General features: G+C 33.8%; 1 protein-coding gene across 2 annotated transcripts in view; it reads right to left on the reverse strand.

Annotated features, from left to right (window-relative positions):
* Positions 1 to 13,404, reverse strand: part of RGS22 (regulator of G protein signaling 22) — a gene marked incomplete at its 3' end in the record, with an annotated part of 133,093 nt that overhangs the window by 31,440 nt on the left and 88,249 nt on the right. For both annotated transcript variants that reach the window (XM_081266794.1, XM_081266793.1), the window contains exons 15-19: positions 10,375 to 10,569; positions 8,178 to 8,270; positions 5,026 to 5,198; positions 3,557 to 3,719; positions 536 to 694 (exon numbers count right to left, since the gene is read on the reverse strand). In XM_081266794.1, the coding sequence (XP_081122920.1) occupies positions 536 to 694; positions 3,557 to 3,719; positions 5,026 to 5,198; positions 8,178 to 8,270; positions 10,375 to 10,569 (783 nt within the window). The remainder of the gene's footprint in view (positions 1 to 535; positions 695 to 3,556; positions 3,720 to 5,025; positions 5,199 to 8,177; positions 8,271 to 10,374; positions 10,570 to 13,404) is intronic.

The raw sequence follows: 13,404 nt of genomic DNA on the forward strand, positions 1-13,404 counted from the left end.
CATAAAAATAAGTAAATAAAATAAAGATATTGTGTTCATCTACAACTAAAAATATTTTTAAAAAGCAACTATATTAATAGGTAACATTTGATGTTTGTTGTATGATCAGCACCATGCTAAGAAACTAACCATATTAATTTCATTTCATTTTCACAAATACCTTATGAAGCAATTACTATTATTAGTTCTATTTAAAAAGATGTTTTTGGTAGTTGTAGATGGACAGAATGTTTTTATTTTATTTATTTTTATGTGGTGCTGAGGATCAAACACAGTGCCTCATGCATGCTAGGCAAGCACTCTGCCAGTGAACTACAGCCCCAGCCCCTGTTAGTTCCATTTTTCAAATGAGAAAACTAAATTTGTGAAACTTAAAAGTGGTACAATTAATATGTGGCAGTATTGAGATTAAAATCTTGGAAGTCTGACTCCAGACTTTGAACCACACAAGTACAGTGGCTGGCTCAGCAGGTAAGCATGTGAGGTTTTGACAGGTACTGTCAATTGCTACTCAAATAATATACAAATTTCATACCTTAATCTTTTGACGGGCTGCAAACTGCTCACTTGCAAGGAACAATGGCAACCACACATTTTCTAGCCTGTTTAGGACATGCTTCTGAATTTCAATTAGAATAGACGCATCAAGCTGCTCATGGAGAATCTTCCCCCAGCCACCATTTAAATGCATTATCTAAGAAAATAAAAAATGAAACAGTAACTACAAACTTGTGCTTTGTCAAATAACACTAAGATTCATTCATTCATTCATTCACTCCAAACTATTGCAGTAAACTTTACAGGTACCACAAATTTTTCTAAGTTTTTGTTTTCTGGCTATAATGTATAAAGGAATGACAGACAACTCCTTAATGTCAACAAAGAATGGTTGTTTGTATGGTAGTTGTTCAAGAAGTATGATTTTGCTTACTATAAAATAAAATGTGAAGAATACAGGGGTAGTTTTTTTTTTTCCAGTGCTGGGGGATTGGACCCCGGGTTTTCTACATACTAGGCAAGCACTGTACCACTCAGCCCCATCCCCAGCCCCAGGGGTGAGATTTTTATTCTGTATTATCACAAGCACAGGCATTTTTTCCCTCCATGGACTCAGTATCTTCAATTATAAAATGAGAGCATTCATCTGTTAGCTTTCTAAGTTCTCTTCTAAGCTGAATATTCTATGAATTTGTGATTCTAGTCAAATTGAGCCATTTCTTTTTTGAAAAAGGAAAATGAAGCATTAATTATTTAAGAAGTAGCCTTGACTCAGACATTATAAATACTCCATTACCAACAAACTTTGAATGGGGACAGCAGGATGACAACAGTGGTAGTTACATAGGGCTGTTTTAACAAGTCTCAGAAGAAAGTAGGCAACAGGAAGTAGAAAAATGCCATATTTGACAGATAATAGTCTTGCATAAGTGGCACCGTTCAAAAACAATTTCTCTGTGGCCCCAATCTTCCTGTAGCATAATTATTGGCCTCAACAACCCACTAATGGCTATTTCCTGCTGTAAATTATTCTGTTCTCTACCTGTTTCTGTCTACATACTGCTCAAAATTTCTGGATTGCTGACTGGAACATTCACCCTCTTTATTTAGTTCTCCTTTGATTAGTCATGTTAGTAAATGATTAATAGATTACTAATATTGTTTTATAAAGAGAAATCCTTCTTAGTCCTTTTTTAATAATAAATATTAATACAATCAAATAATAAACAATCAAATAATAATATTGTTCTTACATTAAAAAAGAAAAGATTACCTTGCTAATAAATAACTGATATTATGACTGGCATGATCTTTATAAAACTTAATATGATTTAGACAGCCTCAAGTATAAAATAAGTAATTAAAAATGTAAGGATGAGGTTGGGGTTGTGGCTCAGTGGTAGAGCTACTTGCCTAGCATGTGTGAGGTACTGGGTTTGATTCTCAGCACCACATAAAAATAAAAAAATAAAATAAAGATATTGTGTCAATCTTAACTAAAAATACTTACAAAACAAAACAAAAAAATGTTATGATGAAATGAAGCAGAGTCACTGGAAAAATTCTGAGGCAAGCACCAGGATTTGCTATGATAGCCATGAGATCGTATGTGCTATGGAAGGTTCACACAGTAGCATCAGATACCATGAACCCTCACGCGATATAGCACAAACCAAATAGAAAACAAATGTTTTCCATGTACTTATTTCATAGTTGTGCTTATTGAGATACCCAAGCACTTTTGCTAATATGTCCCAGATTTGTATCTCAGGGAACTAACAGCAAGACAGTTTTGTCAAAGCTGCTTAATTTTAGAATTTCTTCTCTCTTTTACTCCCAAAGACTTGTTTCTTCCATCCCTACCAAAGCTACAGCTTCTTAGTTTGGATTACTCTATTCATGAGTGTCTGTTCATTTTTCTTTAATTCAATAAATTTAACATTAATCTGAATTTGTATCTTATAAATGTGCACCATTAGGACAGACATCCTTTTAAGCTTCTAAAATACATAATCATATGGTATATATTTAATCTTTAGGTAGTGATGAAGAAATAACAAACTTCAAACTAAATAAATTATAATACCTAACTTTTTATATTTTAAAGGCATAAAAATTGAAACATGGGTCCAAAGAAATACTTTTTATTAAGGTATTTGTTTTTAATGTATATAGATTTTGCCTCCCTTTGATTTATATCACTGAGCACTTATACCCATTGCTGAATCCCAACCCAAGGTGTGTGTTTGCTCTAAGTCTAATAACCCTATTGTTATTAATGAGTTGTGACTAAAATCTATAGGACTTTGGTATAACAAAATGGTCAAACCTATGTTCTTAATCATTGAAAATAGTTTCTGGGGACAACTGTAAACAGAATTTTTTTTTTAATTTTTTTTTAATATTTATTTTTTAGTTCTCGGCAGACACAACATCTTTGTTGGTATGTGGTGCTGAGGATCGAACCCGGGCCGCACGCATGCCAGGCGAGCGCGCTACCGCTTGAGCTACATCCCCAGCCCTGTAAACAGAATTTTCAAAGATCAGTTATGATTGGAATAATAACAATTAAGAGGAAAGAGAGATTAGTTTAATGGTTGACGATGGCTGTCTTCCTGAATGTTGAGAGATGCAGGGAATTTGTCTATCTTGTTCTCCTTTTTGTCCCGAGCACCCAGCACAGTCTGGCATATCAAAGGCACTCATATTTGGTGAATGAATGAATGAATGAGAAATTCAAGTACAATAGGTATAAAGCTGTAATTGTATCCCTAATTTTCTGAGCAATGTTCTTAATATAGACCTACATGAATTAAAGTTCTTTTCAACCTGTAAATTACTTTTAGTAACATATTCTTGTAGTATGTAATACTTGAATGAATTTTAAAGGCATTAATGTATAGAATTGTAAATACCTAAATAAATGAGATACCAAAAGTGTTTAGCATATGCCATAAAAGCAAAACAAAAGGAAAAAAAGACTGTCAGGTTGTTGGCAAAAAGAAATAAATGACTGTTTTTCATACTTGAAATAAAAAACAGATTTACATGCTGATACCTGGTTTTGCTGATATGGAGTAGCTGGGCTGTTGGGTCCAAAGAAATACTTTTTATTAAGGTATTTCTTTTTAATGTATACAGATTTTGCCTCCCTTTGATTTAGATCATTGTAAGTTATTCTTCGGAACTGCTCAATGTCTATCCAGCACATAAGATCCATGCTAAAATGAAAACAAAGAAAAATAGAGCCTTTCTTGTTTATTTCTCTAAATTCTACTAAACACTAAACAAGTTGCTGTTTTTGACAGATTCAGAAAGTGGCTGTCTTGGCTAATGAGCACAATGGGGTACACCTATGGAACTGATGAGCACACTGTCACCTCTTGCCTTCCTATGCAGTTATCTTGACTATTATAATCCTAATCCTGGCTAAACAAATGAGTGATGAAAAGGAATACTGGGACCAGAAAAAATACCGCTCATCAATAGTGATGGGGTCTTCCATGAATGATGGAATAGGATCATCAATTTCAAATTTGGAGAAATGTCTGTATATGACATGTCCATTTGACAGAAGGCCAAATTTAGAAAACTTCACCCACAATGAAGGGCAACTCTATAGAGTGAAATTTGGCACCCAGTTCTAACCAGTTTCTATTAACTTGAGAGAAAACAATATGATCAATATTTCATTTTATTACAAGTAAATGTTATAAGTTTCCAAGATTCTGTACAAAACCACAATGTTTCCTTTATATATTATATAATTGTGCTTATTGAGATACCCAAGCACTTTTGCTAATAAGTCCCAGATTTGAATCTCAGGGAACGAACAGCAAGACAGTTTTGTCAAAGCTGCTTAATTTTAGAATTTCTTCTCTCTTTTACTCCCAAAGACTTGTTTTTTCCATCCCCATTATTTACATTAATAAATTGTAAAATATTCTAGTAATTTAAATAGCTAGCTGGGCATGGTGGCACACACCCATAATCCCAGGAGTTTGGGAGGCTGAGGCAGGAGGATCACAAGTTCAAAGCTAGCCTCAGCAATTTAGTAAGACATTAAGCAACTTAGTGAAACCCTGTCTCAAAATAAAAAATAAAATGGCTGGCATGTGGCTCGGTGGTTAAGCATTCCTGGGTTCAATCCCTGATATCAAAATAAACAAGAAACTTAGTGAAATGTAAAAATGTAAAAGAAATACTTTCCAGAAATTGTAATTGAAGTACTTGTCTAGAGAAATGCAAAATAAACAGCAGAAAAGAAAAAGTAGAAGGTACTAGTGGTGTTTTAAGTTAGGCAATGCTGAAAGTATAAATATTGTGTAATCACTTAAAATTACATTTTGGAGTTTGCTACAATAAAATGCATTCCAACAAAAAAGTAATCCATACAAATTTCAGATAATTATGTTTAACATGGGTAAAAATCTAACACTATTATAATATGTTGAATCAAAACCAGTGGCTAAGAAAAAATGATGTGTTAAGTAAGGAATACATTAAAAAATGATTCTGGTTCCTCACCTTGAAGAATGAGCCTCAAGAAACTGACGAAAATGTTCAAACTCCAGTTTGTTGTTTAGCAGATCATTAAAACGAAAATGCTTGTATTCTTCAGGAACATTATTCCAATATTCTGTTTCTTTATAGACATTAGAGAGTGATAAAACACTAGTTCCAGTTTCACCAGTGGTACCCTAGTGACATAATACTTTGCATAAAAATCTCTTAAATGCAACAAACTATTGGCAATTTTCATTGGAGAAATTGAAAGAAAAATCAACAATTAAGCCGAGGCTTTTTAATAGTGGTAGAAGTAGATAAAGAATCTAGGTGATTCAGATTCTTATTCTGTACCTTTTTACTCCATTCTTTTCTTAATATGAATATTCAGTAAACATTCACTATATACAAAGCACTTATTTTTAAAATATTAATTTTATTATACTTTCTTAGTATAGAAGTAATGTCTTTTGGAGTAAAAAGAAAAAAACCTCCAATAGTAATAACATTAGAGATAGCCACCATTAATATGCTTTTGTATCATTCCAGTCTTTTTTGTATATTACATGTAGTTTATTAAAAATGAAGGTTGTGGGCTGGGGATACAGCTCAATTGGTAGAGTGCTTGCCTTGCATGCACTAGGCCCTGGGCTCAATCCCCAGCACCACAAACAAACAAACAAAAATGAAGGTTGTAATTTGGTTATTTTTCTAAACAATACATCATGAATATAAAACACTCTTCTATAACACAATTTTTAAAAGTTACAAAGCAATAAAAGATACTTGTCTAATAGTGTGTCCTTCTAATGTAATCACCTTCCTATATATATTTACCTAAAATTACATTTTTAGGTAATTTTAAGACATCTGATGTTTTGTGGATAGTTTACAAGCTATAAAGTGCAAAGAGATAGGCTTATTCTTCAAAAATTCCTTCTTCATATAATTCCTTACATAATTAATTTATCTTCATATGTGCTATTGAAAGTGTTTGACCATGAGATAAATTACTAATATTTAAAGAATTAACTCTCTTTCTGTAGAAGGATTATGGAAAGTGTAAACAATTTTTAGTTCATGAAGTTTAAAATAAAACTTTAAAATGTGACAACTTTATGGATTTTTATGTATACTTCACAAGATAGTAATCAGTATTCTGGGTCCCTTATTTTTCCAACTGAATTTCCTGATTGCATGTCCTAGTTCTATAAAGAATGACATTGGGATTTTAATAGGAATTGCATTAAATCTGTATATGCTTTAGGTAAATTTGACAATTCTGCCTATCTAAGAGCATGGGAGGTCTTTTCATCTTCTGAGGTTTGATTCCTAAGTTGTTTTTTCTTTTTCTTTTTCTTTTTTTTTTTTTTTTTTTGAGGCTATTGTGAATGGGGCAGTTTTCCTAATTTCTCTTTCAGTAGATTCACCCTGATATATAGGAACAAATCTAATTTATTTGTGTTAATTTTATATCCTGCTACTTTGTTGAATTCATTTATGAGTTCTAGAAGTTTTCTGGTGGAATTTTGGGGGGCCATATATGCAGTGGCATTTACTATTTGTTTAATCTGAGCCTCTCTTTCTTAGAACTCTACAATGTCAAAACAGTCCTTTGTTCTTAGTTTATATGTGTAAAATTTTATTAAAGAGAACTGGGGACATTTTATTTCTTTCATAAAAAACAAAGGACTAGAGGCAACCATGAGAAAATGTTTACAAAAACCACTTCTGGCTGTTGGGAACAACAGGTGTTTATTTTGGTTTGAGGGGTGTTTTTTTTGTTGTTTGTTTGTTCTGTTTTCTTAGTACATAAAAAAGTACTTGGGGCTCTACTGGTTACAGCAAATTATCACCTATATGAAACAAGTCTCCAGAAGGATTTGTGAGTGTATTTTCTGTCCTAAGAGAAGCACTTTAAGGAAAAAGTTATCAAGTATCATAAGTGAATGCAGAGCTGAATAAAAATGTTAGATAAAATGTTTAGATAAAAATGTTTGAAAATACTCTGAACATGAAAGATGCCAAACTGGGAATCTTCCTACAAACAAATATGAAAATTTGTTAAAACAATTTTTCATCTTTGAGAGTTGGGGTGGAGGGACAACCACAGAGGAATGCTTTATTAGAAAGCCAATAAAGAAATTTAACACACAGAGGCGGTTGACACATATATATAAACTGTACAGTTATTCTTCAGATAATTTCGATTTTTTATTGTTTCAGTATTGTCATTTTCATTATTGATTTCCATTGCTTAATCTCAAGAAATAAAATTTTTCAGCATAGAAAAATAATAAACAGTAATGTCTCAAATAGAGAACTTCTAATTTACTAAAGCAACTATTATAAAGTTTACATTTTAAAATGACAATTGTTTTTGTAAAACTTTATTGTATATGAATAAAAATTGTAGGTAGATACAGAGAAGGAAGTGAAAAATCACCACTCAAAACTATTGTTAACATTTTGGTGAATATCTTTCCTGACATCTCTTTTTGCATGTATGCATGTAGAAATGCATATATGATTTTACATCAATAGGATCAGCCCATACCATTGTTTTTGATCCATACATTTTTATATTATAGTATGTCCTTGACCTTTTCTAGGTCAATTAAGTGTCATTTCTATGTAGATGCACACATTTAAATTTATGATTGTGTGGATCTATCATGGTTTATTTAGCCAATGCAAAAGTTGCATATTTATAAGTCAAAATAACACTTTAATACCCTAGTCAATTCTATGACATTTTTAACCAATTTCCCCAATTCCTTTTCATATTTTTCTTTGTTGTTTGTCTATTGCTGTCACACTACCATTTCATAAGTCAAGCAAATACAAAAAAATAACCAATATATTTCAAAGTACTGTAATGTGGCTTAAAAGCTCAAGTTTCCAGTCTTAGCTAAGTCAAACAAATGGCTTGTCTCCCTATTCTACTTTATCTGCTTTGTTTTTCTGGCTCTTTTGTTAAATATAATGTGATACCTGTAAAATGCAATGTGCTAGGCAAAAAAAAAAACAAAAAAAAAACAGCAGGAAAATGATGTGGCCTGTCCTCATTTTATCAGTACATGATCTTCTCAATGTAAGATCTAGCCACCAACATATAAAGTAACCCTCTCAAGGATAAAAGGCTAGTTTTTCTCTGTAGAGAGTTATCTTACCTCATCTTTCTTGTGAAGGGTCTCTTTATGCAAAGCCCGTAGCTTTCGGAAGCATGAAGAGTCTAGCTGCCGAGTTTCTTCCACCAGTTCCACCTAAAAAAATAATAATTATGAAGCTTGTAACATCAACAGAATGTACATTATGAAAGAGTGTGGAGCACAATGCTCAATTTCCAAAAACAGTGAGCTAAAAAACAAGCATGAGTGCCAACAAAGCAAGTTATTTTGGAGGCAAAAGTGGAAGATTAACATAGTTAAAAATATTAGTTACAGCAAAATCACACTTCACATGCATGCAATAAAAACTGCAGACATTTTTATGTAATGATATAAGGCTGCTGCTGATCATGCCTCCTTTTTGAACATCCCATGTAGACTAACAAACAATGTAAATATGTTGGTCACATTTCGAGTTTATATTCAATGTAACAGGATAATAGTCATGAAGGCAGACACTGCTAGCTTTAGGAACCAAATAATTCACAAGAGAACAAGAAATGACTAGACTCCATATTGTTATTAGTCTGGGAGCAAAGGCTTTATGATTGTAGCAAAAGATAAGACAATCATTAAACTAATTTTCATAGCAGGTCTCAGTATTCAGAGCATGATTCTATGTAGTCAGGAGAACAAGATCACTGTGTCTCTATTGAAGGGAAAACCTGGTTTGGTTAACTACTTTCTAGAGAACTTTCTGAATTTAATAGCAAGCTTGGGTAGTCTGCTTGAGTATCCTTTTTAGGAAAGAGTCCACATAATAAGAGTCATCTGGGCTTTTAGAGAAGTTCTCTGGACTAAATTTAAGAATGTTTCTAGGACTAAGAAAGAGATTCATTTTTTCCATATATTAAAAATAGGATGTAGGGCTGGGGTTGTAGCTCAGTGGCAGAGTACTTGCCTAGCACATGTGAGGCACTGGGTTTGATCCTCAGAACCACATAAAAACAAACAAATAAAATAAAGGCATTCTGTCCATCTACAACTACAAATATATAAATAAATAAAAACCAGTATGTAATTTGTCCTGTATCATTGCTAATGTTGAAGATTTGGGGTTTGGGGAAGTTAGTTATATTCCAAATCTTTTTTACCACTGCAGGATATCCTATACAATACCCTTCCTCTACCCAATAGAGTACAGATTTTAAAAATTGATTAGAGAGAACTTTTTTAGATTTTATAATCTTCTAATTTTCCTAGTTAGTATATATATTTCTGTAGTAGAAACAATGTTATGCTAATTTTTCAGAGAAAAATCAGGAGTGAAAAACAGAGAGATATCAGGAGTGAAAAATCTATTTTTGTTGTTGAATTTAGTAAATCTCAAGCTTGTCCAGTATAGTTCCATTCAAGGTGCTTTGGTATTAATTTTACCATCATCACCTAACTTACCCCTCCTGATTGAAGACATGACTATCTAACAAGTTGCTGAGTGAATATGAATAAAGAATAGCAGTAAAAAGCAGAGTTCCACCTTAAATCACCTCAAGCATACAGTGCATGCATTAACTTAACATAAGAATATCTAAGCATGGTTTTAATTTGTGATTCAAAATAAATATTTAAACAAAATTCCTCCACTCACCAATAAGAATAATGAAAATGTTCAAGTACCAAAAATTAAAATAATCTTTTTTTGGAATGAAAAAAAAAGTGTGTTGAAATTTTTATCTAACAAAACACTCTGACCTAAATATCTGGGGATGCTTTAAAATAGAAGCACTGAAGTCAAAGGACCTGCTTTTCACAATACATAGGAAACATTTATACTTTCCATGGGTATAATATTCATATAACTCATCGAGCATTAAATGAAACAGGCTTTTTCCCTTAATCAGAATTAAGGCCACTGCTGAGACATGACAAGATGGGACAAAGCTAGTATGTTACCATGAATCTTTTGCTGCTTCACAGAAAATCAGAACTCAAATTTCTCTCTTCTGACATATTTGTACAGGGAACAAAAAAATGATAGAGATTTTAGTATTTTTGTTAGGAGACAAGAGGGAAATGGCACAAAATTAAGTTAATAAAATATTTTCCCTGCCCAACTTTGGAACCACACAAATCTTAACTCTAAATCTGGGGCCCATGTGAGTTCTTTTTTTCAGTTTTTCTCTGGTGAGTTAGCCGTGTTGCTTATCATTAGTTGTGTAGTAAAATGGAAAGGTTCACACCTTTATCAGAGCCACAATACCTCTCTGTAAGTAGCTTGGTCTGACCTCATCATCTTGGTCCAGGGCTCCAGAAGGAGGAGGAGGATGTACTCTTCTGCTGTGTCAAAGAGGTCTTCAAATGGTGGTTGTATTTTCTTGTAAATGTCTCTCTTCTTTTCCTGCTGGAGTCCAATGTCAAGAGTGGCCGATGGAGCAACATATGTGGCAAAAATATACTAAGGGAGGATGGGAAGGAATGAGAGGATATTGGGAGAAACCACAGTGGTTAGCATCCTCAGCAAAGGCGTTTAAAAAGCAGCAAGAGAAGGCAAACAAGCTCAAGTTTTTCAGGGAAAGACTACTTAAGACTACTAAAGACAAAGCAATGTGTTACCCAAAGAATTTGGGTTTTCTTTTCTTTTTCCATTTTTTCATTGGTGGTCAGCAATTTGCCAATTTCTCTTAGCTGACAAAATTCTGAAGATGTACTAGGTACTATAATGATTGATTCAAGGTTATAAGACTCCTTTTTTTCCCTTTATATTCACAACATTTTCTACTTTCCACAGTTATTTGAAATGCCTCCCTCTGCTCTTTTGCTGGTAGAACTAGACATCAAACCAGGGCCTTGTGTATGCAAGGCAGACATTCTGCCCCAGCTCCAAATTGCCTGTTTGGAAACAAGAGGCAAGAATACACGAGGACTGAAATTTTGACTATTATTAGTCTTCTACTCTAGATACCAAACAGACCTCTTGCTCTCCCTGAGCTACAGAGTTTTATGAGTCTTCTAATTATCCCTTTTGTCATAAAATATCTTCATGTGGTGTCCTACGTTCTGGAGGAGGTACAGGAAGGGGATATGAGTAAATGGGAAGATATACAAAGAACTTTTAACCAACCTGCCATAGACATCTATTCTGTTCTACCCATTGGTCTTGTCTATCAATAATATTTATATCTGAGAAGAAATCTGATAACATTTTATTTGTAAATTTTTTTATGTACCAGATATGCCATATCCTGAACATCAGGTTTAAAAATAGAGTGTCTAAGAATGTCTATTTGGGGCTGGAGTTGTTGCTCAGTGGTAGAGTGCTTGCCTAGCATGTGTAAGGCACTGGGTTCAATTCTCAGCACCACATATAAATAAATAAATAAGAAAAGTTCATGAACAACTAAAAAATATTTTTAAAAAGGTTCTTACAATGTCTAGACTCAACTCAGAAAAATCACATATATTTGAGTGTGTGTGTGTGTGTGTGTGTGTGTGTGTGTGTTAGCAGGGATTGAACCCAGGAGTGTTCTACCTCTAAGCAACATCCCAAACCCTTTTATATTATTTTGCCCAGGCTCCCCTTGAGCTTGTAATCCTCTTGTGTCAACCTTCCAAGTAGCTGGGATTACAGGTGTGTGCCACTGAGCTCGAATTTTAAAAATCTTTAAAAAGTTTTAAAGAGTCCACACTAATAACACAAGCATTTACTGAGTATCTACTATGTTTTAGACACTCGCCTAGGTGTTATGTATGCAAAGGTTAATGAAAAAGGGCCAGTGTCTGCCCTGAAGGAGCCCACTTGGTAGTGACATGAAGATGAAAAATCACTGTGGAATACAGTATGATAAACGCTACAACAGAGCTACATATTACAAGTGAGATCTCCAGTGACTGCCTATACAATCTTTTATGCTTATCTTCCATGAATTGCCTTTCAAACTTTATACTCAAATACCAAATTTTCTGTAATTTCCTTTAATCTTGCAGGTCCACCATTCCATATCATTATACATATTGCTCCATCAATCTTGAATATTGAGCCTATTGTACATTTTGCCTGCTTGATAAATTCCAGTTTTAAAAAAATTAAAAACTTACATGGATTTCTCCTCCTCTAGGAAGCTTTTGCTTTCCTCCTAAGACCATATGTTCTATGTCCACCACACTATACTGCAATGAAGTACTTATGTGTCCTCTCTTCTGGGCTCAGATGCTTGAGGGAAAAGACTATAACTTATTCATCTGTGAATCTCCAACTGTTCTTGGCAGAATAGATCCCATAAACCACTATTGAATTGCACCAAATCCATAGAGAAGACACACAATACTAAAAGAGGTCAAATGAAGTGAGGTTCAAGTAAAAAAAGGATTAAAGGTGCTGGTTAAAGGGCAACTGAAATGATCTACAATAAAATAGGAAAGCAAATAAAACTGTGGAACCAATCTGGATGCCCTTCAATAGATGAATGGATAAAAAAACTGTGGTATGTATACACAATGGACTATTACTTAGCATTAAAAGAGAATAAAATATGGAATTTGCAGGTAAATGGATGGAGTTGGAGAATATCATGCAAAGCAAAGTAAGTCAATCCCATAAAACCAAAGACCGAATGTTCTCTCTGATAAGTGGATGTTGATCCATCATGGGGCGAGAGGGGCATGGGGAAAAAATGGAGGAACTTTGATTGGACAAAGAGGAGTGAGTGGGAAAGGGTCATGGGGGCAGGAAAGATGGTGGAATGAGATGAACATCATTCTCCTAGGTACATGTATGACTGCACATATGATACGATGCAACATGGTGTACAACCAGAGAAATGAAAAGTTGTGCTGCAATTGTGTACAATGAATAAAAATGCATTCTGCTGTCATATATACCTAATTATACTAAATAAATTAATTAAAATAAACAAATAAATACACAGAAGTAGATGGTTAGGTGGAGGTGGCTGAGGAACAAAGCACCAGGCAACACAAGAACGTGAAAAAAACACCCATCAGGCACTGACGGAACCGCCTGTCAATCAGCGGGGTCTCCAGGCCAATCCTGCATCTTAGCCAGCTCCCACCACCACCAACAACAACAACAACAACTCCAGTAGGCCAAGGGACTCTAAGCCCAATAAGAATTCCAGTCAGAAGATGGAAAAATATACCCTGTTCATGGATAGGCAGAACTAACATCATCAAAATGGCGATATTACCAAAAGTTCTCTATAGGTTTAATGCAATGCCAATCAAAATCCCAATGGCATTTCTTGTAGAAATAGATAAAGCAATCATGAAATTC

The sequence above is a fragment of the Spermophilus citellus genome (genome assembly GCF_964194105.1).
Source record: "Spermophilus citellus genome assembly, chromosome: 14".
Classification (NCBI taxonomy): Eukaryota; Metazoa; Chordata; class Mammalia; order Rodentia; family Sciuridae; genus Spermophilus; species Spermophilus citellus.